The following is a 27,937-nucleotide window of genomic DNA, read 5'->3' as shown; positions in this document are numbered from 1 at the left end:
GGGCAGGTACTGCTGTCACCTGCTGTCTACCTCCAGGCTTAGCACAGAGCTGGGAGAGGCCAGCACAGAGAGCCCTGATGCCCACGAGGTGCCCCAGGGTTACTGGCTATGTCAGGACAGCAACCAAGCCAGGATCCAGGCAAGCCCCCTCCCTCACGGCCCAAACACAGCAGAGACAGAGCAGGGAGAGGTCAGACACGAATCCGTACCATCAACCTTAGGCCTAACTCTGGGGCTTTCTGCCTTTGTGGTCCCTGATTCTTCTATCACCTGGTTTTCTGGGCAGTCAGACCCAGAGCCTGCCCATCCCAATGAAAACAATAGCCAGGAAGTAATTCTTGGCCCCGAAACATGCCAAGTCTCCTGCCTCCTCACTCTTCTGGTCTGTGGCCACTATCTACCCCTCACTCACACTTTCAAGAGCTGCAGAAACCCAGTGCTGGCCCAGGGAGCCTCCACTTCAGCCTGCTTTCTGCCAGCTTCCTTGCAGTTTTCCTCATGCAAGCCTCTCAAGGGCTGGAGACCTCTTAGTTCCCAGAGTGTGCACATGAAACAATGGGAGGAAGAGGTGGCAGCTGCAGAACTTGAAGGGTTAAGCACTCAAGTGACCGCAGCACCACTCTACCTAGAGCTGGAGCCCTGGCTCCGTCCCCAGGCACCCAGGAGCCCACTACAGATGCTGGCACACTGGGCCTGGTGGGAACTGCTTGTAGTCCTAAGAGACCGCCACCGGCAGGCCAGGCTAGCTAACGGCAGGGCAGTTTCCTGCAAAGCCAGCCACATTATCTAGGGGAGCAAGATCAACCTGGGGGCTCCTTGCTTGTCAGGCAATGCCCTGCCACTAATGAGTTGTGCTTGAGTTCTCAGTCTCCAAAACAATGACCTTGGTTCTGGGGTGTACCTGGGTACTGGGCTCTGCAAGGGGCTGGCTGCCATCTCTGCTGAAATGCAGGAAGATGCTTACAGAGTGGACTGACCTCCAGCTGCCGTGTGGAGAGGTTGCCCCACATCCCGAGCAGAGATAAGCCAAATGACCTCAGCCCAGGCCTCAGCTGTGGGGTGTCCCTGCTACAGGAGTGGGGAGGGGAGGGCTTGAAGGTGCCTCTTCCTCAGCATCTAGGACTAAGAGTGTTCCATGGCACGTTAGGGCCCTGCAGAGCCTGTGTGGCCCCAGCTGTTGGGTCCCACTCCCTTCCCCTCGCTCTTCTGGCTTTCCTCCCATGCCCTCTAGTCAAAGCTGATGGTGACGATGACAATGATGATAATGACAGTAAATGCTAACACTTATACGGTACTCATTATGTGCCAGGCAGTCTCCTAAACAATTTACATGTAATTTTGCCCTCAAATCCGGCATATTCCAAGACCCCTCTCTCACAAATCTCAACCATATCCCCTTGAAATCACCCTGGGCTGGCAGGACTGCTTACAGATCAGGTGGAAGCCATAACACCTGGCTAATCAAATCCCCATCCAAGGAAGTCAGGGAGCCGGGACAGGCACCATCTGGGGTAATGAAGTACAGATATGTTTTGTGACCCAGCTCTGTTCCAAAGTCCTGGGCACTCCTGCCCCCTTTGTGGAACTACACATCTCTAGACCTGGCTATTATGGAACTGACTCTTCTCTCATGCCTTAAAAGTGTCCAACTTTATTCAGGGTCTCAATCCCAAGGCAGAATGACTTCGTGGGAGTGGTAGCACTGCGTAGCTGGAGCTTGCCTCCAGGTCACTGGCACCGAGCAGCTGACAGGGTCTTGGGAAGAGACAGCAGCAGCTGCAGTAAAGTCCCTCCCTGCCCTTGCCTTGTGCCACTCAGAGCAGGATGAAGAGTCTCAACAGCTGAGCTCTCATTTGGCGCTCCATGACCTAAAAGTTTGCCCACCTAAGCCTCTCCAGCCCCAAAGAGCTCAGGAAACCAGAACTAAAGGTAGGAACTAAAGACAGGGGTTAGGGAGAGGTCCCCAGCATGCCTTGGTGTTGCCATCTCGTTCACACACCCCAGGCTGGCATCACACCGGCTGCCCTTTCTGTCACTTTACTAGCTTTCCCTCCAGCCACCCCGAATGGGAAGGGGCACCCTGCCAGCTCTGTGGAACTGCCTCCCGGATAGGCTCGGGCTGGCGGACACAACCCACCCATACACATACTCACACACACACACTCAGAGAAGCACTTACAGCCCCTTCCTCCTTGGCAGGAGGGCCAGGCTTTGGCAGAGTTTTGTCCTCCTCTTTGACCTGAGGGAGCAGACAAAGAAGTCACTGGTAGGTCAGAGGTTAGGGTGGGGTGACCCTGCAATAAAAGCATGGAAGGAAAACATCCAAGGAGTCCTGGGGATAAAGACGTGGGCAACAGATCTCCTATCCTGGGGTCAAAGTTGTCCAGCAGCAACTTCAAGGATGAGGAGTCTCTGTGGCGGAGGGGAGAGCTAAAGCCAAGCACTCTTGCCCTCAGTTACCAGCCACATGGCCCCCTTGGGCTGTCTAAAGAGGTCCCCCCATAAGAGCAATATTATGGCCATGATTCCAGGGTGAAAGATCCGGCTAATTCAACTCAGGCTAAACTACAAGAGCCATTCCCAGCTCAGACAGGACATGGTCTGAAGCCCCTGACCTGGGACAGAGCGGGAAGGGATGACCCCAGTGTGGGGGCCTGCTGAGCCCCCAGAGCTCAGTGTAGGGGGAATGGCTGACTGGCCCCTATCAGGCTGGCTTAGGCTTGCTTCTGGGTCTGTATGATTTCCCCCAGCACAAAGCCTGAGTGTCTTCCCAACCAGGCAGCCGAATTCTGGCTGGTGGCAGGAAGTGGCACAGAGGCAGGGATTCAGGAAGCCAGATACCTCCCCAACCCCAGACCCACAAAATTCTGCCAATCATGCAGCCTAGGAAGGCAACCCCAAGGTTTGGGGTTGGGTGTGGAGGAAGGAAAGACACTTGGGCTCTGGGGTTAGTGCCCAGCCCGGGAGCTGGCTGGCCCGAGGCAGAGGCGGGGAGCAGAGTTGGGGGCAAACGGCAGATACCGCAATGTATCTGGGAAAAGGACAGACAATGTGGCTGCTCTGATGGTTCTTTCAGTTCAGAGACTGGCTCAGAAGAGACGCAGAGGGCCAGGCCTCAAGTCTGGGAGAGCCTCTCCCCCTCCCCTTCACTGGCCTCTCTCCCTCCCAAAGCTCAGGCAGTCTCAGTGGGTTTCATTTCTCTTCTTCCTCCAGCCACTTAGGACTACAGGAAAAAAACAGGTCTGCTACCAGCCCTACCTTATCCTCAGCATGACTCTTCCCCAGCACAGTTGGGGAAGGAGCATGAGAAGGAGTTCTTGATTCCTACTGGAAAAGATCCTTAGAAACTCATCCAGAATCATTTTAATTATCCACCTGGGGGGACTGTCCATTTGTAACCAGGGTTCACGGCTAATTTTGAGCTCTAATTAGCGGTGCCCAGGGCACTGACCAGCATGATGGCTGCTGCAGTTTTAAAGCTAATAGCCCATAGAGCTATTTTCAATGGGCTCAAGCTTTTCAACGTTAGTTCACACTGCCACAGTCAGAGGGAAAATGGCAATTATTCATCAGCATGGACTCTGCTACTTTAGAAATTGGGACTGGAGCAGAGAAAAGGAAGGGGGAGCTGGTGGAGAGGAAAAGAAGAGGAGTGGGAGAGCCAAGTCTGCGCCTGCTGCCCCCACAAATGCCCATCACTCACCCCCATCACACTGTGCATCAGCTCCCCGGCACACAGGTTAGAGGGACGGCAAGTGTCCACACACCACCCAGACACACTCGTTACTGCACACAGTGCTGTTAGCGCGGGCTCAGGGATGACCCAGATTCCAAGTTCACTCTGTGTCCTTCACCAGCTTCTAAGCTGCCCTCCTTCCAGTGGCTCGAGCTTGGGACTCCCAAGGGTCTTACCCAAGTGGTGAGACATTGGGGGAAACACTGGCTGCCCCTGAAATGTCTGGGACACTAGGCCCAGCTCTGAGCTCAGCTCTGGATTTAGCCTGAGGCTGACTCACCCCCACCCAAAGGATTCTGTCTGCTGTAGGTCACTGCCCAGCTGGGGACTGTGCACAGCATAAAGGCACGCCCAGGTCTGCCGCCAGAATCACCCTCTGGACCCAGTCAGCCATCTGGCCTGTCTTCCCACTCTTGGCTCTTCTCCTTCTACCCATCACAGCCCTCAGACTTGGGGAGACCCAGTTCCAAGCCCTCAGAGCCAAAGCCATTCCTGGTGGCCCCTTTACAGCAGCTCCCATTCCCGGGCGTGAGTCAGAGCAGCAGCAGGGTGGGAAGGGTGCAGAGGGGTTAACTTGGAGGAGCACCAGAGGGACAAAAGGCAGCTCAGCTTACCAGAGGTGGAGCTCAGGGGAGGAGCATGACTCAGCGCAGGAGCCCATCCAGACACAAGGGTGAGTTCACGGACCCCCTGGTCATTCTCCCCAACCCCCAAAGACACACACCTGCCCCCAATCCATCGCTAAGCTTCCAAAGCTTGCTCTCTCATAAGCCAGTCTCCTGCCTGCACACACCATGCCAAGCATATAGGAAAAGCATAAAGATTTTAAAATACAACTTTCCTTTTGCTCCCAGAAGGCGAACCTTGACGAAAAGGCCATGGTGCCGGAAATGGCCCACACCCTGGGTCAGAGAAGAAATGAAGGGGCAGGGTCTCTCAGGGACTCGGAGTCTTCCTAAAGGCCAGGACCTGCCGGGACAAACACTGTGGGCAACAGAGGAAAGGAGAGATAGAGTAGAGAGGGAATGAATACAGAGCTCAAAAGTTAAGGAGAAGGAGTAAGGAATAAAATACTAGAGGAGAGGAAAGGCAAGGTGGGGTACAGAACGCAGACCTTCCTGCCTTTGGAAGCTGTGTGCCCTTGAATAAGCCACTTCACCTCTCTGGGCCTCTCTGTGGAATTAGAGGATGGACTAGTCCAGATAACAAACAGCTAAAGTCTTTTCCAGGTCTGGCATCCTAGGAGTCTGGGTAGGGACAGCCACACAAGCCCTTAATTCACTGAACCAAAGTGGGCCCAGAGAGGGGATTAAGGAAGCTGCTGTAGGACTCCAGTGGCTGTGCCTTTTACCTGCAACTCACCAGCACCTGCAAGGGGCAAGAGGCCTGGAGAACTGCACGGTCACCCCATCCAGGGATTAGAAACCAGAGCTGGTCCTCTTGAAACTCAAGAGGCAGAATCTGCCTCAGCCCAGAGTCAGCCCAGGGAGAGGCTTCATCTCAAGAATCCATTCAAGTCAGTGGAGTTTAAGAACTGGTTCATTCTTACTAATTCTTTTATTTTTGGGGGGAGGGGCAGTGGGTATGTAGTAATTAGGTATAGGGATTTATTTTTAGTGGAGGTACTAGGGATTGAACCCAGGACCTCATGCATGCTACGTATGTGCTCTACCACTGAGCTTCCCCTTCCCCTTAGAACTGGCTCATTCTTATTATTACTTATCACGAATTGATAGCAAAAAACAAAAACAAAAACAAAAACAAAAAAAACACACACAGAAGTTTTATTTTCAATGAATTATTTTTAACTTGTTTTGTTGACTTCTTTATGCTATTATCCAGTTCACATGATAGACTTTAAGTCTGTTTGTTTGTTTAATTAACTCATTCATTCTTTGATGTCCTGCTCCAGTTTTCCTCTGTGTCCAGGGAGAGGCCCACCTACCCGAGGCTGCAGGGACACCAGGACACTCACACCAGCCCATTCCTCTGCACAGCTGTTCCTGATGAGCGTCACTCTGGACACAAATGTGGGTTTCTCCCTGCAGGAAGGTCTCTCTGTGGCTTCTGTGCAGAACTGTCTGGATCTGTTGCCTCTCTTCCTTATTACTGGGTTTTAACTAAGATTTGCTCAGGCTCAAGAATAACCTATCTTTATCCAACATGGCGAGGAACACAGGTCCCAAAGATGGTGCAATATCTTCGCTACAATCACCCCGGGGGCTGAGAACTACAGGTCTGTGGAGCAAGGGTGCTTGGGAGCCAAAGCCTCTGTCCCCTGCCCTGTTCTCTCTCTGGAGAGTTCAGACACTTCCAACAATAGTAAGTACTGAATATGGAACACCTAGAATGAGATGTACCCTGTAAAGTTGTTTAACATATATATTTTTTTACTTTTTAAAAAACTATTTTTCAAACACTTTTTATTGAATTATAATCATTTTACAATGCTGTGTCAAATTCCAGTGTAGAGCACAATTTTTCAGTTATACACGAACACATATATATTCATTGTCACATTTTTTTCTCTGTGAGCTACCAGAAGATCTTGTATATATTTCCCTGTGCTATACAGTATAATCTTGTTTATCTATTCTACATTTTGAAATCCCAGTCTGTCCCTCCCCACCCACCCCTAACATATATTTTTGAATATAAATCTTACAACAGCCTCATGACATGGGAATTATTATTATTCCCATTTTACTGATGAGGAAAAAAACTCAGAAAGAGATTAAGTCACAAAGCTGGTAAGTGCTTCAGAGCTGGGATTTGAACCCAAGTGGCTCTGACTGCAAAGCCGGTGCTGCTCCGTTGGAGGCCCACCATTTCTGCTGTGTTAGGTCAGAGGGGCCGAGGCATCCTTAGCAGTCAGCTCTGGTTAAGTTCCTCAACAGTGAAGGGGTCAGGAGGCCTGGCTCGAGCCAGAGCACAGATTGATAGTGTGGAGTTTACTAGTGTTCAGCGTGCCCAAATGGAGTTTCTAAACTTGCAAAGGGGAGAGCTCACCATGACCCCACCACTCCCTGAGGCTCTGACCACCTCCTCCCTCCCTGGCACTTCTGGCCTTTTCTCTTCATGGAGGGGAAGAGAAACCAATGCTCACTGGATTCTCACTGGGAGTCAGGCACAGTGGTAGGTACGTCACACTGTGTCCTCATCAAATCCTCACAACAACCCACTTACTAGGTAAAGAAATTGAGAAGGCGAGTATCTTGCTGAGGGTCCCCAGCTGGTAAGTGGCAGCACTGGGATTCACAACCAGGGTGGATCTTGGGCAGCTGTCTGTGTGTCTATGACATTCCCTGGATTGTGATTTCCTCGCTGCCAGGACTCTGTTTTACTCATCATACTGCGGGCACTTAGTAAATGCTTGCTGCCTAGAGGAGCTGCAAAGGGGGTTCTCTGCACAAACCTCTTACTCCCAGCTAGACTCTTCCACCAGCTGTAAATTATGGAGAGTAAGATTTGTCCATCCTGATTCCCAGGGATGTGGGAAAAACAAGGGAGGTCGAATCTCTAAACTTAGCAACAGTAAGTAGATATAAACCCAATTGCCATGGGGATGAGGGGGAGGGCAGGACACTCTGAAATTGCTTAGTAGCTCTTTGTGGAACAACAATAGCCATAAAATACATCATCCTCTGGCCCGGCTGTCCCACCTGCAGGAATGTATAAGCAATGAGCTGACTTAAAGAAAGGAAGAGAATACCCTCACAGACCCATGCAAAGACTTAAAGATGCACTCTATATAATAAACCTAAATTGGAAACAATGAACTCCCAAGAATTAGGGAGGGGGTAAGTAAACTATGTTACTTCACTACAATACACTGTTATGTTGCTATTTAAATTAATAAATATGTGGACAATGTAACCAACCATATGGAAAACTCCTCCTAAAATAACATCAATCAAAAAAACCCAAACTGGTAGTGATGTTCTAAAAGCTGGTGCACTGAGTTAGTAAATACTGAACCATTGCTTCTAGGGGAAATATGTATATATTTCTCACATAGATTACAATCTTAATCCTAAAACAACTCATCCTGGTAAATTCTGTTTTATTTCACAAAAGTAAAAATGCTATAACTATCTCAAAAAGTTCCATTTTTTTTTTAAAGTGAAAATGAGGTTCAGAAGTGTTAAGTGACTTGCCTGAGGCCACCCCACTAGCAGGTGCCAAAGTTGGAATTCAAACCCTGTCCAACTGGCCCTAGAGCTGGAATTTCTTGCACTACATCGCATTGCCCTACTGGCTCTGTCTTCTGGTTATCTTTGTATAAGAGCTGAAACAAGAAGGCAGAGTGGAGCCTTTTGACTAACTTAACTTAAAACAAACAAACAGAACACCACCCTAGAACCTAAATAGTAAACAGTGATCATAATGATCTCATAAGTTGTGCGAATTAGGCACAATAGAGACAGTTGGTATTTATTTTACATATTTGTTACTTACTGTTTATTTCTATTATAAGGATGGCTAAATAATCAATAAAAAAGAAACAGCAGAGGAGATAAAAGCTAAAGGCATTTGTTGTCAAAGAGAAAGCCAAGAACTGTGCTGAGGGGCCCATCCACACTCAGCCCCAAAGACTCCCCACTCTCCAGGGGCTGGGTCAGGCTGGGTTCCACCTTCTGCATAGCCATCAAGGACCATCAGCCCTTCAGTTTCCATCTTCTGTGCCCCTCACAGGAGGGAAACAGGAGTGCACAAATGCCCCCAAGAGAATCATTCCACCCACCAGGCACCCCTCAGGCACAGAATGCCCAGCCTGGACAAATGCACTGAGGCCCAAGTGTCCATGCCAGATGTCCACCCACTGGGAGCCCCCAAGGGCAGCGGGTACCCTGAGAGAGAGTGTCTAGAGGAAGAGAAGATCCCATGGCCTGTGGCCAAGGGAACTTGGCACCTCTCTCTCTGCCAACACTCCAAGCTTCTCATTTGGAGAAGAAAGAGACATACTATCCTTCTCTCTCCCATTTGAACACAGAAGGTAGCTCCCAAGGGACCCTCTCCCTGCCAGTCCCAACCTAGCACCAACCTATCTAAGGATGGGGTGGGGAGAACAGTAGTAACAGTAATAACCGTTAGCCTTTATTGCACATGTGCTAAGTACTAGGCACTGTGCTGAACACTTTCCACGCATTATCTCATTTCATCCCTACAGCAGCCCTTTGAAAAAGATACTAGTATGATTCCTACTTTACAAATAAGCAAAAGGAGGCTCAGAAATGACCTGCCCAAGGCCTCAGAGCAGCAAGAGACCAATTAGAACTCATACCCAGGTCTATCCTCCAGCAAGAACATCAGAGGCTCATGTTAGGGGGTGGAAGCAAGCCCTGCCCCCACCTCCCTTGGTTCATCTGTGCGACTGTCCTTCCATGACATCACCTTCCAGGGCAACATCTTGGGTAGAAAGCAGGGGTTTCCAGAGATAAGCTACCCCTCCATCCATGACCAGAATAAGCTTTACACAGAGCTGCTTGGGAGGAACGGGGGCTCTGCAGGAGTGGCCTAAAGGCCAGGCTGCCAGCCAGAGGAGGAGGGGGAGAAGCTTGGCAGGGACACCTTGGCCCCTTTGGTCCAGCCTCTAGCGAGAGCCCTCCCCCAGACCAGGGCGGAACAGAAAGTAGCTGAGCAACACAGTCAGTGTCGGCCAGGCCAGCCCAGAGGAAGCAGGTACACCAGGATGCTTCCTGCTGCCGCTGCAGTTGCAGAAGGCCTGGGCTTCCTCCTCCAACAGCTGGACCTGCTAGAGGTCCCCTTCCCTGGGGATACTCCCTGCCCCTCTGCAGGGCACTCTTCCATCTGCCTGGCAGTCATCATGCATGGCCCCAAATCTGTGACCTGGTGCTAGGCTCTAGAGGCCCAGGGTGGGGCGGGGTGGGGTGGGATGGATTGTAATCTCTACCAGGAAGCACCCACTCTCACCCCGACACATAGGCACTGATGCCAGTTTTGTGGCTGGGGCGGGGCAGTCCTTGGGCACATCTCAGGCTCCTGATACACCTCCACACCAAGCCAGCCCATACCCTCTGCCAACTGCTGACACAACTGAAAACCTTACCCTTGGTGGCCGGGAGGGGTGGCATGGGGGGAATGGAACAGACTGGGAGGCAGCTATGTCGCTCCTCATTTGCTTTTTAAAGGAACTTACTCCTCTGAAGTAATCTCTGCTAAAAAAGAGACCTACAGTCAGGGCATCCCAAGATGCCATCTGTGCCCCTTCTGAGTGTCTGATCCACAGAAATGGAGGAGGCCACACTGAGTCCACTCTCAGGGACACTGAGAGGGGGACCCCTGACAACTCCAGGACCACCCTTCTCAAGCCCCTCACTCTTGTTCACCAGGAGGAAGAGGGGGTGGAAGACTACACTGGTGACACAAAGCAGGGACAAGACTCCAAAGGCCTGGGAAATGCTGGGGTTCTGGGCTTTGGAAAAAAATAGCATTCCAAGGAATGAAGGCCTCAAGCATTCGTGGTTTGTGGGGAAGGCGTGTCCCAGTGTGTGGGGTGGCTGATGCAGTCCTTGGACACTGAGGTTTAGAAGATGGTGCCCCCTTCAAAACTCCCAAAATCATGAGTCAGGCCCAGGAGCCTCTGCCCCTTGCCTCTGAGAGGTGGAGGCTGTGGGGCTGGATAATTCCTTCCCCACCAAGAGGCACAGAGAGGATCCCAAGGCAGCCTCACCCCTCCCTCCGCACCTCCTTCAGTCACATCTAGGGAAATAACAAAAAGGCCCCTCCTTTCCTAAATGAGGAAGCAGCATGAGAAGCCTGGGACATTTCCGGGTGGGGGGTCAGAGGGACACTCACCCGCATGGCCTGGCCTGGAGCAGCCCAGAGCAAGGAGTCTCCTCTCCGATGCTGCTCCGTTAGCGGCTCAAAATAGCACTGGCAGCAGCCCCGCCCCTGTTCCCCTCCCTCTCCCCAGGCCCCTCCCATCTGGAGCTGCCCAACCCTGGCCAGAGCCAGTTGGAGACAGTGAGTGGCCTGGAGGACTGTGGGAACCAGGTATGCCGGAAGGCAGAGGGTGATCCAGCCTGCGTGGAAGAGAAGGAGAAGACTCCTAGAGTAAGATGGGGTGGGGGGCAGGCAGTGTTGGAGGGTTAGGGGCAAGGGACAGGGAGGGTGAGATTTTCTGAGTGACACACACCCAGGCTCCTGACAGCTGAGCTGATATGGCCCCTAAAAATAGCAGAGGAATTTGAGACCTGCAGCCCCCCGGCCCCACGGGCCAGGATGAAGACAAGCATATGCGTGCGCGCACACACACACGCACACACACACACGCACACATACACACACGCCATGCATGAACACTTGATCACAGCACAGTGTTCTTGAGAACACACAAATCATAGGCTCACCCCAGCCATCTAATTACCGCGGCGGAGGCCAAGACAACCACCAATGTCACATCCAGTGTAACACATGGGGCCCACAGCACGCTGTGTCCTAACATCAGCCACACAGCCGTCCCGTAAAGTCCAGCAGGAGCAGAGATCCATACAATCGTTCAGAGGCCCACTGTGGCCGCCTCACTGTAATAAATGCACCGGGGACATGCAGGGAATCAATCGTACTCTGTGTACACGTCCCTCTCCCCCACACAGCCAGTGACTGCGCAGGCACAGAGGAGGGTGGGGTAGGTGGCGCATGGTGGCTGAGCCTTGGCCCTGCAGAGGAAATCGTGGGTGTCTGGCCAATGAGCAGGGGCTGCCGGTGAAAGGCTAGTGCCCCTCATGAAGAGAAGCCCTGGCCGGGCTCTTCAGTTAGCACCACAGGATGCCCAGACCAGGCTGGCGACACCCGTAACGCTGAAACCGGAGCTGGGAGCAGTGGGAAGGAGCCAAAAGATAGATCTTCTGAATCTGTCAGAAGCTGTCAGCTCTGCAGAAAAAAGGAAATAGTCATCGTCTCTTTCTTCCTCTCTGAGAAGAAAAAGGGTGGGGTTAGGGGAGGTGCTAGAAAGCTGAACAGAGCTCTCTACTAACCGGTGTCCACAGGGGGTCTGGAGATCCCAGGCCTGTGACCCTGGCCGGCCTTGTGAGCCCAGAGGGTCCTGTAAACACTATTACCTTCTCTGTGAAGAAGTTGAGAAGCACTGCCTGAGAGGACCAAAGCCCACCTACCACTCGCTGTGCTTCACAAGTGCTTCACACACGGCCATTAGGATGAGGGGCTCATGCTGCTGCATTCTCCGGAATGGTGTGTCTTCCCAGGGAGATGGTCCGGTCCTTCTGGGGCACATGGCATGTCACAGGTCTCTGCATCTCCTGTACTTTCTTGACATGATAGGGCCAACCTTAGCAGCATACTGAAATCCCCTGTGGGGATACTGATGCCCGGATCCCACCTCTTCCCCTCGGTTTCTGATTTAATTGGTATGGGAGGGTGGCCCGGGCTCTGGGATTTTTAAAAGCTCCTCTATGTGATTCTTAAACGCAGCCACAGCTGAAAGCCACTCAGCTGGAAGGCCAGCATAAGGCTGAGTGCAGAGAAATGAGTGAGTCAGTGGATGAAAGAATGAATGACTTAACAGTGTGACCATGGGCCAGTGACTCAAACCCCTCATCTGTAAAATGAGGATGTGCTGTACTGACATACTATGCGATGGGTGAAATCTTAGTAAAAGGGCTTTGGTTCTCAAAACGTGGTCCCCAGACCAGCAGCATCAGCATCACTAGGAACTTGTCAGAAGCATAAATTCTAGGCCCTATTATCCCAAACCTACTGAATCAGAAACTCTGGATATGGGACCCAGAATCTGTGTCTTAACTTAGCCCTCCAAGTGATTCTGAGAACAATTGCTTTAAAAGAACTAGTCCCAGTGTACAGTGGTTAAGTCAGTGAGATATCCAGAGCCAGACTGCCTGGCTCAATCTTAGTGCTTCCATGCAGTAAACACCACAACTTAACTCTGTGCTTCAATTTCTTCATCTGCAAAATGGGGAAAATAACAGTGCCTACCACATAGGGTTATTGTAGGAATTAAACAAATTCGAACTTGTAAAGTTCTAAGAACAGTGTCCAGTCCATAAGTTTTCATTAAGTTTTAACAATTATTATTTATTTGTGATCATTACGGGGCAGGGAGCATCACAAGCAGAATTTCCAGGTAACTGAAGCCTACTCCCTTTAAAAGAGAAAATATTTTCTATTTTAAGTAGTTTCCTAAATTCTATTACTATTTACTATCATAAAAATAACATGTTATAGACTCTCTAGCTTTCTTAAGTAAAACACCATGAACTCATCTCAAACATCTTAAACTCTGCGCTTTCCCTCTTGAACCCACTTGTTCCCACTCCAGCCTGTACCACAGGGCACGTCGTCCCCGTGGCAATGACTCTTGACTTCCAGCCTGGCTCCTGCCCCACCAATGCCGCAAATCACTCTCAAAGGGCACCAGCCCCGTCTAGGCACCACAGTCAACCTGAAGCCTCACCCTGCCCCCCCCAAACCCCACGCTGGGAGGGCCAGGTGCTCTTCTATGTCCATATATCTGCTTCTTAGTTCTTTTGCCCCTTACCCCTGCCAGACCACCGGCTGTCACTCTGCCTGTCAGCATGCCTGTCTCTCCAGCAGTCTCACCTCCTTCTAATATGCTGTTTCTGCCAAAAGCTGGAAAACTAGATAACCAAGCCGGATAGAACAGAGTCCAGAGCAGAGCAAGAGGGATGTCAGCAAACCTGCAGGCTGCCCTGTGAGTGAAAGACCTGGGTTTTCACATGCAGACTTGGGGTCCTCTATTTTGGCTGCCTGAGGGCCTTCCAGGCCCACCTGCCATTCAGCAGTGCCCTGGAAGATGACTTCCGGGTGACCGAGTATCACTTTACCTGTACAGTCTTATTCTGACTTACTAGTAACCACGTGCCCATCCACCCCACATTTCTACTCAGATGACTAGCTCCTGTCTGTTCTGTCTCCAAGATGCTTGGTGTTACTGACAGAGACCATCTCAGAGCAGTTTCACTTCCCTTAGTGAAAAGGGCAACCTCTTCATTCAGAGGGGGAAGCAGTCCGCTCAGCTTCACATAACCACAGCCAGTCCCTCTGCTGCTCAAAGCTCAGTGCTACCTCAGGGGCTGGTCCATAGGCCTGCCCTATGGCTCTGGGGGCCACGTGGTCACTCCCACAGCCAGCAGACCACCCCCAGGCGCCTCGGCCTGTCTCCAAGGACGGCCACAACCTAGTCCCTCCCCAGAACTTCACCCTCACATTTCTCGCCCTCTCCCAGCACGCCTGGCTCTCACTCTCTCAGCCAGATCTTCCCACAGCTCCCTGACTACATCACCCCCAGAGCCTTTATTTACAAAAATCCCTCCACCAGCTCCTCCACCTTCCCAACCCTCCCCATTTCTCAAGGTCCATCTCAAGTCCCACCTGCTTTATGAAGTCTTTCCTGAAACACAAGGCCTCTGTGGTGACATAGTGCAAAGTCTGAACCCTGGCTCTTCCTTGCAGTCTGACCTGGCGGAAAGTTAGTTGACTTCTTAGACTTTCCACTCTTTTGCCTTATAATAGCATAATTACCTTACAGGGTTGTTGTGAGAATTAGAAAAAATAGTACATGTAAATCACGTAGCATTAGGCCTGCCATACTGTAGGTAGTGATTAAATTAGTACTAAAAACCACAGCACTCACTGTCTATCCCTAAATGTCACCACACTTGCATGGTGGTTCTTGAGTAAACCCAACATGGTGCTCTATTAGATGCAATGAAGTCACACACCACATGAGGTTAGATTTTAAAGTCAGCATGTAAGGCAAAGATAGAATATAGTCAAAATTACTCTAAAAAAATCCCTTATTGCTCACAAAGTATAGTACACATGGTTTTGTTTATATTATTCTGTATCTGAAAGCACATGTATACAGTCATGTATAGCATATAATAAAAATCCACAAAATACGATGTTTACAATTTCACACTACTCTGATATAGTTTCTTACACAACCATGTACAGGTATCCCCTGCTTTTTGAAAGTTCACTTTATGCAACTTGGCTTTCACGAAAGACCTACATTAGTACCTGTTTTCAATAACTGAAAGAAGCCAGAAGAGGCTTTTTTTATGAAAAAAGCAAAAATAGCATTCAGTGCCTGTTTTGCAGCAAGCCAAGTCCTCACAGAGGCAGGGAGCACCCTGCGCTGCACTGCCAAGCTCCTTCCCCGGGAACTACACTCAGCAACTCAGCACATCAAGCTGCAGCAGCTTTGAACTGAATCTGTGAGCAACTGTGCTTCACCTCAATTTATTTTATGGACCCATTAGCAAGATGTGTCCTAAGATAACTGCTTCTTCACTTTATGTTATTTCCACTTGCAAAAGGTTTCATAGGAACCCTCTACTTTCGTATAGTGGGGGAAACCTGCAGTCAAATTTATTGCTGTGTATATCATGATTAAGCTGATGTTTTGATGGTAATCTATTTGTGTCATATGTTTAAGCCTTCTCTCCCTGGAGAACAAGAACCATTTCCTACTTCTTTTAGATACCACCCCACTCCCCAGCACTAGGCACATAGTAGGTGTCCAATAAACATCCATTGGATTTAACTAAGTGATCTGAAAGGTGCATGCGCAATTAGCCGGGTGGAACAGAATAGGGAACAAAAGAACATCCAAATAGAGTAACAACTTCAACTACTCTGCGTTCCCACATTGGGTGCCTGAAATGGGAATGAAAGGTCCTTGGCTCTGTTTCAGGCACAGGCCACCAGAGTGGCTAAGCAGAGCTGGGTGCAGGCTAGACTGGAGGCTCTGAGGAGTAAGTTGTTTACTTACTCAACTAGTGGTGGTGTGTAATACCTCAAGGTGAACACTGTGGGGAAGCACCACGCCTGGTTTGAGGCTTTGGGGGTTTTGTTTTTGTTTTTCATCCCCCCAACACTGACTGTGAGCTACTTGTGGTTTAGAGGGAGATAAGTTTGTAAAACGTTGAGACTGATGTTCTAATTAACATCCTAACAAAAAATTGCTCCTTTGACCCTATTTGTCTTTCTAGTCCCCCTTTAAATCAAAACTCTCAAACAAACGCTGTAAACAGTTTCCATAAATGGATACTAATTGTGTAGTGCCTGCATTATAATTAATTTGCAATGTATAAAACGTCATAATGAACTCTATTTAGGGAGGCGGGGGGTAGGGGGATGGAATCCTGCTTCAGGCACTCAGTTCTCAGGACTGGGGAGGGCCTGGAGCGCTTATGCTTCCTGGGGTAGGAGGCTCCCCACCACCATGTGACAGACGCATTCTCTGGGAGGGCCACTTCAAAGCTTCCTCAGCACCAGTGCCCTCCCTCTCTTGGGAATGATTATCCTTTATTACCGCCCCCCCCCCTTGGTGTGTAACAAACGTTTTCTATGCAGTAACAGTGTAACGGTGTTAGTAGACAGTGACCAATATCCTTTGAGATATCAATTTTTTCATTTATTTAATTTTACTCATTAATGACCAGTGGATCCCAAAGTGTGAGAGAACAGACCCCCTGAAGAAGCCCAGAGATGGCCGCAGGGAGGGGAAGGGGAGCTGAAAGGAAACCTGCCGAGACCAGAGGTGCACGCCCAGGGCTGGGTGCAGACAATCCTGCCCAGGAGGCAGGTCGCTGTTCGGAGAGTCAGCCCCAGGCCTCGTCCCTCCAATCCCAGAGGCCTAGCTTCCTGGTCCCGCCAGAGCAGGGGCGGGGCCGGGGGTGGGGCCAGGCCGGCACTTGCGCTGGAACCCAGGGATGCACCCGCCCTGTAGCTCCGCTGGAGCCCGGCAGAGGGCAGCCGCGACCTTCTCAAGGGCCCGCCGGCACCCAGGCCGCGGGATTGCACCTCCCTGGGGTTGCCCCTCGGCCCGGCGACCCCAGGGAGCTGGAGACAGAGAGGCCCGCAGCGCTAAGATGGCCTCTCTCTTATCCCTGGAGGAATATGGCAAGAAGAGGCAAGGATGAACCATCACTGCTCCATCCCCACAGCCCAAAAAAGTCCCTGTATATGGTAGGCACTCAATAAGTGCTTATTGATGGAATAAACTGGATGGATGGATGACTGTGAATAAACAGAAGATTCTAGGGACGCCTTGAGCCTGTGTGGTGGGGAGAGGTCTGGGACAAGCAATCCAGGAGGGTCAGTGGGCTTGGGGGGGACAGTCCCAGATCACTGCCCCAGAAGTCACTGAGGCTTAGGGCTCTCCAACCCCTGCCTGGGCACACCCAAAAGTCCGCTCAGAGCCTGTTGACACCACACCATCTCACGAGCACGGAGCCCAAGCAGGGAAGTCTGGGCTTGTCCTTGCTGATAAGACCAAGAGTCTCATCCCCTCAGGGTCCCATCCTGGCTGCCTGTGGGGACCACCTGACTGGTGGTTCCAGAAGGCCTGCTGCTCCGAAGACTCAGCTGCTGGGGATTTCCTCATGGCCCCTGGGGATTTCCAAACCACCTCTGCTTGCCAAGCTCTTGCAAGGCCCAAAGCCAAGGGCCAACCCTGAGGATGGTTTTTCCAAATCCTCCACACTCCTGCCCTAAACCCCACCACGACCTGGGGCACTTCTGAGTCTACTAAATGCACGACACACATAGTCCCATCCCCACCCCCTCTGGCAGACAGCAGAGAATAAGCATAATGAAATATTGTTCTTTTTTTCACATGCAGGAAACTCTTCTCTATTTCCACAGGAGAAAAAAAAAAACCTGTTTAAGGGTCAGCCACAGCAATTTAAATAAAATATCAGGAAGGTCTTCTAGGGTGTGAGTTGGAGCCAGTGCTGTTTATTCTCAAAGTCAGAGAGGATCCTTTAGATAAGCCTCAGGGTCCTCCAAACACTGGACATTCAATAAGTGTTTGAGGATCTGTGTGTTCACCTCTGCAGGCCCCTACTGGGCTTGTTTCTAGAACCCTCTTAACTCAAAATAAAGCACAGACCCAATCTCCACAGAAGCAGGAAGGAAGAAGCAAAAGCTTCTCCTTTTCCTACCAACCCACCACCTCCACATTAACAGCCTGGGCATGTGAGCACCTGTGCGTGACAAGGCTGGGCAGAAAACATGCTTGGTGAGGTGGGGAAGCACTGCCCCAGTTGTGGTGGCCCAACGCCAGGGGCCTGTTGGCCCTGGGGCATCAGGATTCCAGAGCTGGTGAAGTGTAGAAATTGCCAGAGAGGACAAGCCTTTCTTCCTGAGAGGAAGGGAAAACACCACCCTCCTCGGCCTCACCACGGGGACTGCAAGCTTCAAGAGCACCCCATCATTTCTGAATGAGCTGTCTAGAGCAGCACTATTCAATATGGTAGCCACCAGCCAAGCATGGCTATTTAAACTGAAGTGAAATTGAAGGGGGAGGGTATAGCTCAGAGGTAGAGTGCCTGCTTAGCATGCATGAGATACTGGGTTCAATCCCCAGTACCTCCATTAAAAAATAAATAAATAAATAAACCTAATTACCTCCTCCCATAAACATAATTTTAAAAATTTAATTGAAACAAAGGAATATTTCTGGTTAAATAAAATCAAATAAAATTTAAAATTCAGTTCCTTGTTCACACTGGCCACATTTAAAGGGCTCAGTAGCCACATATGGCTAATGGCTACCATGTTGGAAACCACAGACTACAAAATATTTCCATCTTTGCAGAACAAACATCCTGTTGAACATGTCTGTCTAGAGGATCCCCCTTTCAGCTTGTCCTTGTCATCCTTGTCATAGACTCCTTCAGGTGTTGCCCCTAACACCCACTGTTCTCTCCCACCCCTGCCCCAGAGTCTGCTTGGACTCCTGTCCCCAGGTGCCTGGCCTTGACCCCTTGGCCACAGAAAGAAGTGGAGGAGGGGACTGTAGCCATAATTTAACACCCAGCCTGGGAGCAGAAGCCAGATGCAGAGGGGCTGAAAAGGCAAGGCTGAATGAAAGGCAGCCCCCACCCCCAAGGGATCCCAGGCCTGGGAGAAAGCCCCTCAGTGCCACACAATTGTTCCTTGTTTCTGCAGAGTCTCTGGACCATGCCTGGGTAAGACATCAGGAATGTAGTGGCCTGAGGGCTTCCCCCACATCACCCACTGCTGGACTCTTCTGATATTAGTGCTCCCAGAAAGGGAAGTACCAGCAGAACCATGAACTTTCGAGCGCAAATAAGGCAATGAAGCCGTGTACTGGGCAGAATGCCAGGGGTTGTGCCATGGGGCAGTGGGGACCGTAACTGGACACCTCCCTGCATTGCCAGCTGGATGAATCAAATGAGGAAGAGGGAGGGGAGGGAATGGTGGAGAAAGGACTCTGGGTCATGCTAGAGAAGCTCCAATAAGCTCCCCCTGCCCGGCAACCCCCACTCCCCAGCCCTGGATCCTCAGGGAAACAAGGGGACAGGGCGTGGATCTGATTGTTACCACATTCTATCACAGGCACTTAATTTGAAAGGTTTTGCTACAGTAGCTAGAAAATCCAAGGTGGGAGTGTCTGGGCAATCTCATATGTGTGTGATAGAAAGAGCAGAGTACAGACCTGGGAACTGGTGGGTCAGGGCTGCTGCTTCTCTGTTCTGTGCCTCAACTCCGTCCTCAATTCCTGCTTAGCAGCCCTAATCTAGATGGGTTGTCGGAGGCAAGACAGGCATGAAGAAACACAGTAAGTTACAAAGAGACCACAAAAAAGTAGTGTTTGTTTGTTCAACTGGAAAACGAGTAGGTAGAAAGAAGCCTGGTCTTCAAAAGCTATTGGTAACAGCCAAGAATTTGACTGGGGAAAGTCAGAGGAAAAGCAGCATAATTTTGAAAACTGGCATCAAACTACAGATTAGATTGAAAGCCCAGGGCCAAGCAATCCCACTCTGAGGCTAACATGTGGCCCTGAGTAAGTCTGGGGACCAGTCTGGGCCTTATTTCCCCATCTCCACCTGGAAGGCCCTTTAGGCAAACGCACCATCCCAAGAAGAGCAAACCCCATCCTCTCTGCCCCATCATGGACGGAGCTGAGTCATCGACAAGCTGTGGCATTCCTGTGGGCTGACGGCTGGCAGGCTCCCGGGCATCCTGGGCAGCCCATGCTTCCGAAGCGTCAAAGACAGATCGATGATGATGACACCATTCTAAGTAACTTCTATGTATTGATTCATTAACCCTCAAAACAACCTTACAAGGAAAGTACTATTATTCTTATTTTACAGGTGAGGAAAACGAGGCACAGAGAAATTAATTTGTCCAAGGTCACCCAGCTAGTAAGCAGCAGAGCCAGGAGTCAAGCCCAGGCAGCCTGGTTCCAGAGCCCAGGCCGTGCCCAACACATACCAATGTATTAACAATACATACACGATTACACGCAGCTCCCGACTTGTGGGCGCTCCCGACTTGTGGGCGCTCCCGACTTGTGGGCGCTTCCGCCTATGCTGCCTTCTTCCTCTTTTGTCCTCCCCCAAATGAGCTGAAAGTAGTTCCTACAACCAAAACCAGCCCTCCAACTTCATATTTGCTAAGCATCTGTTTCTATAGCAACAGTAAGAGCTGCAGTTTGGGAATTTTGAAGGGGGTGGGGGTCAGGGACCCTTTATATAGCAGTGGCTCCTCTTTCAGAGGCACAAAGAGAGACCTCAAAACCAGTGGTCTAAGGAAAACACAGGGGCTGAGTGGGGAACCCAGGACTCTCATAAAAACAGGAAAACTGTGCCTTCTTCTGCCCAGGAAACAATCTTTTGAGACCTGGGTTTGAGACCAGGTCTGGTTTGAGACCAGACTTCCCCTGCACAGAGAAGGTGAAGGCTGGTTAGGACTGGAAGCTGATGGCAGAAATGCTTTGGAAGGGTCTAGGTAAAAAGGACAACCTGGACTAAATTGTGTGTGTGTGTGAGTGTGTGTGTGTGTGTGCGCGCGCGCGTACGTGCGCACAAGCTGTTTCCAAGCTGGGTGTCCCATCACAGAGCCTGGTTCAGCTCCCCAGGTCAGGGCCAAGTAATGATGGGTGGGGGCAGGAAACAATTCCTAGGAGAGGAATGCAGACGGGCATCAGAGTGCCTGGGCAGGGTGGTTCACCTCCCATGAGGGAGCACGAGGGCATTTTACCAAGCAAGGTGTTCAGGCTGGTATCCCTCACCTTCTCCAAGCCTAAGCCTCATTCCTGCCTGAACCTCACCTAAACAAGAAACTCCTGTCATTGTCCAGAAATCCGGAAGCCAGAATCAGGATCACTGCAGGCTGCCTGAGCAATGGGTGCTCTGCCAAAGTGCTAAGGGGAATAAGGGTGTTTGCTGGTCACTTGATTCCAGGAAGAGAGCCCACAGCGGTCCCCCCAGGCTTCTCAGGCGCTGTGCCCAGTTTGCCTCTCGCCTCTATTGATCTTGATGCGTGACCAAGTGAGTGGGGAAATGACCTCGCCCTCTGCCTGTGTCCTTTAGGTAACCTAGGCTGCCTGTGGAGGAGGACGCAAGGCTGTGCCAAGCCCAGCACAGGCTGGGTCCCCTGTGCCTTAAGTGCCAGGTGCCCAGGCTCCCACAGCCTGACAGCTCCAGGGAGGCTGAGATAGAAGATGCCAGCCCACCCGGGGAGGAAACCTTTCACTGCTCTGAGGTCGGTGCTTCTGCAGTCAGCTCCACAAGCAAACTGGTCCACAGAAGAGGGGGGTGGGGGTGGGGGTGGGGAGGAGCAGGATGCAGGCCCCCAGCAGGAAGAAGGAACAAGGACATTGCATCAGACCCCTCCCCTCGCCTTGTCCCTGGAAGGCTCCACGGGACTCTCCAGACACTTTCCCCTTGATGGGATGGGGCTGGGTGTGAAACTGGGTGTCACGGAGAGTCATGACCGTCTCATGCTGCCTGACAGTGCTGTCACTGCTTGGCCTCTAGCCCATGCCACTCTGGGCTGAGATCTATCTTTTTGCAGATGTCTTCTGTTCTAGAGAAAGCACAGGCTCCCTGATCACAGGGATGACATCTTCAGCCTTTCTCCCCCACAGAACCAAGCCCACCGGGTGACACAGAGCAGGTGCTCCTCAAGGTCTCCTGACAACTCGCCCTGACTGCCAAGGCTCCGAGACATTCCCACCTGGTCTCCGCTATAGCCCAGGGCCAGGGCCCTCCCCTCCCCACCCCACCCCTTTTCTGCCCAGAGCCAGGGGTAGCATCATGGTCCTGCTGCCAGAGAAGACAGCCCTCCAGGAAGTGCCCTGTGAGAGCTCTCTCCCACGGTGGGTACCCTGCTTGCCACAGGGCCTGGCAGTGACAGAAACTGGGGGAGGAGGGAGGGAGGAAATGAGTCAGCTTCTTGCAGAAATGGGAATGGGAGGGAGGAGCCAGCATAACTGAGATCAGAGGGCAAAGGGCATGGGGGCTGGAAAGGTCACTAAGAGAGGGAATTAGGCCCTAGAGGTGTTGTGGGGCCCAGAGAGTGGAGGACCGATACAGGTGACAAACTCAGCAGTGCTACCTCCTGCCAAGGTTGAGTGCCCCCTATAGGCCGGAGAACCTGGGTCTGGCAGGCACAGCCCCACCTGAGGATGGAATCCGAGGCAGCTCCCTTCCTGACTCATGTACTGGCTGGAGGAAGTGAGGCCTTGTGGGATCTGGTCAGCCACATTCTCGCCTCACTGCTGTGGAGTCTCTGGTCCCTATGGCCTCCCACTGCGTCTCCCGAGCCCCAGTGCTCCAGAAGCCCAGGTTCCCCCTGGCCTGGCCCAATGGGGAAACAGATGTTTGCATCTCCCAGAGAGGATGGGAACTAAGTCGGGCCCCAAGAGCCAAGCAGCTGGGGCTGCCCCAGAATATGCCCCTGCCCTCTCTGACAGGCCCTGCCCATGCAGGAGCTGTCCCCAGGCTCCAGCTGGAATCTGTCGCTCTGACTGGGGAAAATCCTTGCTGTGAAAATTCCCAGCCTGCCGACATTCCAGTACACAGGCAGCCCAAGGAAAGCAGAAGGGAAGAGGAGCCTTGAACCCCGCAGGGCCATATTCCACTCCAACAAGACCTGCAGCCAGGAAGACAGGCACATTCCTCCAAGGTCCCCTGGGCCGGTCACTATGTGACCCCACATGACCCTGAATCTGCTTCTCACCCACACCTGGTGCCTTCCTGGGGGCTTCAGGGTTGGGCAGGAGGCAGAGCCCCTTCCGCAGGCTCTTGCTCCTGGATGTCTAGAGCCCATCTCCCCTCCACTCCTGTGAGGGGTGCCGAGTCCCCAGGCAGGCACACAAGAAACAGAGGCGCAATGTAGTCACCAAGGACAAGTCGCAGATAAGTCACCAAGGACAGTCAACGGAGAGGGTTCTCGGAACCAAAACTGAGCTAGGTGAGGGAACCTGGACAGAGAGATGGGAATTTCCTGACTAGAGAACCATCTTCTTCCCCTCAACAAATATCCACTGCTCTCAAATGCTCCAGCATGGCATTTAATTACAGTCTTGATGAATGCTATGAAGGAAAAGGATGAGGTGCAGACCAGACATGGTCTGAAGGATCAGGGAAGGCTTCCCTCAGAAAATGATATTCAGACCAGGGCCAATGTGTATGAGTACGTGAGGGTGGGCAGGAAAAAGCATCATAGACAAAAGGAACAGCAGGGACCTGATGGTAGAAGCCAACAAAAACTGCGTGGCACACCCATCACCTGCTAGGCACTCAGCCGGGCCGTGCCCCTCACCTTTTTCCCAGAGCACATACTGGGAAACAACATGTCCATTCCCTGTGCAACAGAACGGGACCTGTCCTTGGTCAGTGGTGACATTCAAGGGTTCCTGTGACTCCAAGTGCTACAGAGGTCAGTACCAGGATGTCGGTAAGGGCCAAAAGGGTGAGGTAGCAACGTGCTTGGCCTCCAGCATCTAGCAGGGGAGACGTATGAGGTGCAAAAGCACACCCCTCGACCACCCCAGGGGCCACACCCTAATGCTGCCAAGGCAAGTGCCACTACTCAGCTGCCTTTTCAGGACTTGTCCCAGCTCCCTCAAGATTAAATCCTACCCGCTGCCACTTGGGCTCACTTCCTCTGGCTAATCCTCAGGAGAGACTGAGAGCATCCATCACCGCCTTCTGCAGCATGCCATCCACAGAGCACAAGTGGCCAGTCTCTCCTGGCTCCCCCTTTCCTGCTGGAGAAGAGGCTTCTAGTGACAGGGCAGAAGGAATCAAAAGGCCCAGGCCTGGGCTAGGCAGTGGGTGTGTAAGGAAATCCAGAGACCGCCTCCCCCTCCCCCGGAGAGCATACATATCCCTCCTGTGTGCAGTGAAGGGCAAGGAGCTGATGCCTTCAGTTCAAATCCTGACCAGTCACTCAATAGACGTGAAACCACAGGCAACTTAACCTTGAACTCTCTGTAATTCAGACCTCTCTGTAATCCAGTTTCTTCATTTGCAAAACTGAGATGATTCTAATACCTACTTCAGAGGGTTGCTGGGAAGATTAAATGAGTTAATACACATGAAACATCTAGAATGGTGTCTAATGGAAGGAGAGTGGACGCCAGCTGTGATCCTTGTCCCTGCGACTGTTTTTCATGCCCTTCCCTCAAGGCATTTCTGCTTGGCTGAATCTTTACCAGATCAATGAAATACCACTTAGGGAGCACGTGTGTGCTACACACCATACCAGGCGCCATACAGAACACTGGGCAGACGGCCTATGGTCTTCCCGGCCCCGGAATCTGTGCAGAGTGGCTGGGCTGAGCCAGGCCAGGGCAGAACACCACGCCCTGGTTCTGAGGAACATATGGCGGGAGATTAAGGGAGCCAGAGTGGTGTCCCAGGTCTAAGGAAATAGTTTCCCAACCAAACTAGATCCAACAACTGAAAAAATAAGCTTTGCTGACACTGTCCCCTGTATTTAACAGAACAGAAGCTGCTGCCAAACACCACGCGGGACTCAAGGGTTGGCTGGGGCCCTCCCCAAACTGCACAGCAGGCGGTGGGGGGCCGTGAAGTCTGCCCTCCTTGGCAGTGCCAGTCTGACACGGTGGGTGCCCACTGTGCTGCGGATGCCTGGGGCACATCCGTACCCGCTGCCCGGGCTGACAAAGGAGGCACCAGGCAGCCTGCCCAGGCAGCAGACCCCAACTGGTCACCGACCCCCCACCCCCACAGATGCTGCTCCCCACCCCAGGCTCCAGTGAGGAGGATCCAGCAGCTTAGTGTAGTGGGGTGGCGGGAGCCCTGCTGGCAGGCAGAACGCGTGCTTGTGGTTTCTGGGAAATGCTGTAGAGATTTGCAGCATTTTTAAAATACTTGTGTTCCCACCCGCCACACACCCCCCTTCGCCCCACTCCTCACCCACCCCCAGTCTGGGTTTTTGCATATCTGGTATTTTCCAGAACCATTTCAATGTAAATAAGAGAGATTAGAAGGGAGAAGAGGACAAGGTGACCAAGGGTATCAGGGTGGGCCGGAGGGGTTCTGGCCAGGGCCGGAAGGGGTCAGAGCAGCCTGCCTCAATCAAGGACCTGCCCCTGCACCAGGGCTCCAAGCCATGCCTGCAAAAACAACCAATGACCATGACATGTAACCACCCAGTTCAATGTGGCCTGGGCACTGTGCCCACCACCCACGGGCTGGATGGCCAGGGCACTCTTGGGTTGTAGTTTGTATAATGTCTCATTGGAAAAAGGCAGAATGGTCCTCTGAAGACAGGAGGGAGACCTAGCAGAACAGAAGTGACTTAGTCCACCACTCTGTCCTGCTGGTCCATGTACCCCACTAATGCAGGATCGATAACCCCCCAAAATGCTCCCACAAGGTCTTTCAACCCATCAATCTTCAAGCCCTTGATGCCTACTCACCAGCCTCTCATTACCAAAAAGACATAGTTTGGGATCTGCTCTGAGCCTTCAAATCAAGGATCTCATACAGTGAGACTCTGATGCCAGAAATGCCAAAAGCTTTGGCACAAAATGAAGTAAAAATTTCCTGGAGTCACATTAGGAACAGAAGCATTCTAGAACACTAAGCCCAGGCAGCCCCCAGCTGCTCCACCACCTCCAGAAGTCTCTGGGAAAGTTCACTGCTCAGAAGCTGGCCTGGCAGAACTGGAAGCATCACAATTTCGAGTCCCCCCCTTGAAATCTTGCAGGCCCTACTCCCGACAGCTCCCAGGGGTCCTGGGGACAAGGGTGATGAGGCTTATACTGTTTCTGCCTCAGGCTCTTGGGCTTCCACTACAGCAAAGGGGCCCCTGCCTTCTCCCAACTGCAAGCAACCCTGACTGGCCAGTCTCCTGCAAGGCCATTGATAACCACACCTGCAGGCCTGAGAAACTAGGCTCTAAAAAGCTGGAAAAAGCAGGAGGGCATTCAGCATCCCCTCTCTCCCTCCAGCTGGCTGTCTTTAAGGACAGAGCTACAGAGAAAGTTTGGACAAAAGCATCCAGAGTCCCATTGGAAAGAAAACCTTAGCAGGAGCAAGAATGGAAGAGCACCAGAATGGACTGATCAAGTAGGCTGCAAAAATACCTTTCCTGGATGGCATTAGAGACTGGGCAGAGGAAAGGGTGCCAAGCTTCTGGAGCATTTACTACCTGCCCAAGTCTACATAAGTGACATCATCTAATTCACAAATACGTTCATCTTTTTATCTTAAATAAAGACCCACAAAGTATGGTACACAGAATACAAACCAAGTCTCCCTTTAGCTCTGATCTTTATTCTCCTTCTCAGAGAAAACTGTACTAAGTTAGTCAGGTGTGCATCCTACTGTGATTCAGCCTTCTTAAACTCTGGATGGGAAGACAGAATAGAGCCCGTTCACAGAGATCAAGGGTTACTTCCCCCTGGAGGCCTCTCCAAATTGCTGCCCCTTCTCCCTCCACTGCATAGCTGTACAGACCCCTGTGACAGCAGTTATGGTGCCTGCCTGCATTTCTTTACTTAGGTCTATGCTTCTTCAAGGAAAGATGATATTTTATCTATTTAATCCCTTCCTGCCCAGGAATGTACTGGTCATTACACAGACTTCATTAAATGTTTAAGGGGATAAGTAAATTGAGGTTCAGAAAAGTTTGGTAACTTCAGTAAAACTCAAACACAAGTCTCTCTGGCTCCGAAGTCCATGCTCCTTACACTATAATATGCTCTCTTCCAGATTCTCCTGAATGTGGAGGTGGTTTAGATGGACACGATGACCACTTAAGGAAACTTACAGCCCTCCAACCTTTGAGTACAAACCCCAAGGTCCAACAGAGGAAACTATACTGTAGATCTCAAGCAAATGCCTGAAAGCTCCAGGGGGCTCAGGAAACCAGACTTGACTGGGAGGGAGTGGTGGGCCTTCCTCCCCAACCTCTCCCCTTCCACCACATCCTCCAAAGCTTAGGGAAGCAGTGCTTTGTAGGTAGGGCTCCCATCCAGGCCAGCTGATCTGGTTCTTGGTGGCAGGGGGACAATCACATTGGCCGGGGTTTGGCCAAGTGGGCTTTCCTGAGCTCAGCAGAAACATCCTACATTCCCAGACAACACATTTGCCCCCATGAAAGGCCCACTGAGAATACAAACAGACGGGATGGGCTCTCCCCTCTCCCAGGCCTCATTCCCACTGGGCTTCTACACCTTCTTAATGGATATTGACTTTCCCACTCAGACACATGGAACCAGAGGAAGGAATTTTGACCCAGATGGGGTTTTAAGATCCTCATCTTTACCAACACCTCCCCTAATCTCACCAACTCAAGGAACCCTTTGCCTTTAGAAAACTTAAGAGTAATTAATCCAAAAACAGATGTCCCTAAAACATTTTCCCTGAGGAGCCAAGGAAAGAAGTTAGCATCTTCCCCTAAACCTGGAAGTCACATTTGCTCCCTCCTTTCCTCCTTCCCCTACCCCAATCGATCAGTAAGACTACAATGCACCCCAATGTTCATAGCAGCATTGTTTACAATAGCCAAGACATGGAAGCAACCTAAATGTCCACTGACAGATGAATGGAAAAAGAAGATGTGGTATATATACAATGGAATACTACTCAGATATTAAAGAATGAAATAATGCCATTTGCAGCAACATGAATGGACCTAGAGATCATCATATTACGGGAAGTAAGTCAGACAGAGAAAGACAAATATCATATCACTTACATGTGGAATCTAAAAAGAAAATGATACAAATGAACTTATTTGCAAAACAGAAACAGACTCATAGACCTCATAGACATAGAAAATAAACTTATGGTTACCAAAGGGGAAAGGGGGAGGGATAAATTAGGAGTTTGGGATTAGCAGATACCAACTATTATATATAAAATAGACAAACAA

At 51.1% G+C, this 27,937-nt stretch overlaps 1 protein-coding gene across 13 annotated transcripts in view; it reads right to left on the bottom strand.

Annotated features, from left to right (window-relative positions):
* The window catches only part of MYO18A (myosin XVIIIA), a 91,448-nt gene that overhangs the window by 49,137 nt on the left and 14,374 nt on the right, over nt 1-27,937 (bottom strand). The window contains exons 1-2 of one of the 13 annotated variants that reach the window (XM_064495862.1): nt 10,556-10,594; nt 2,180-2,239 (exon numbers count right to left, since the gene is read on the bottom strand). The exons of 10 other annotated variants lie outside the window; for them this stretch is intronic. In XM_064495862.1, the coding sequence (XP_064351932.1) occupies nt 2,180-2,239; nt 10,556-10,561 (66 nt within the window). In that variant the 5' untranslated portion in view covers nt 10,562-10,594. Of the gene's footprint in view, nt 1-2,179; nt 2,240-10,555; nt 10,624-27,937 lie in introns of those variants that run through there. 2 more of the 13 variants (XM_064495866.1, XM_064495864.1) reach the window with 2 other exon arrangements.

Source organism: Camelus dromedarius, chromosome 16 (genome assembly GCF_036321535.1).
Source record: "Camelus dromedarius isolate mCamDro1 chromosome 16, mCamDro1.pat, whole genome shotgun sequence".
Classification (NCBI taxonomy): domain Eukaryota; kingdom Metazoa; phylum Chordata; class Mammalia; order Artiodactyla; family Camelidae; genus Camelus; species Camelus dromedarius.
Note: the sequence above shows the minus strand (reverse complement) of the source record. Positions and strands in the feature narration are given on the sequence as shown.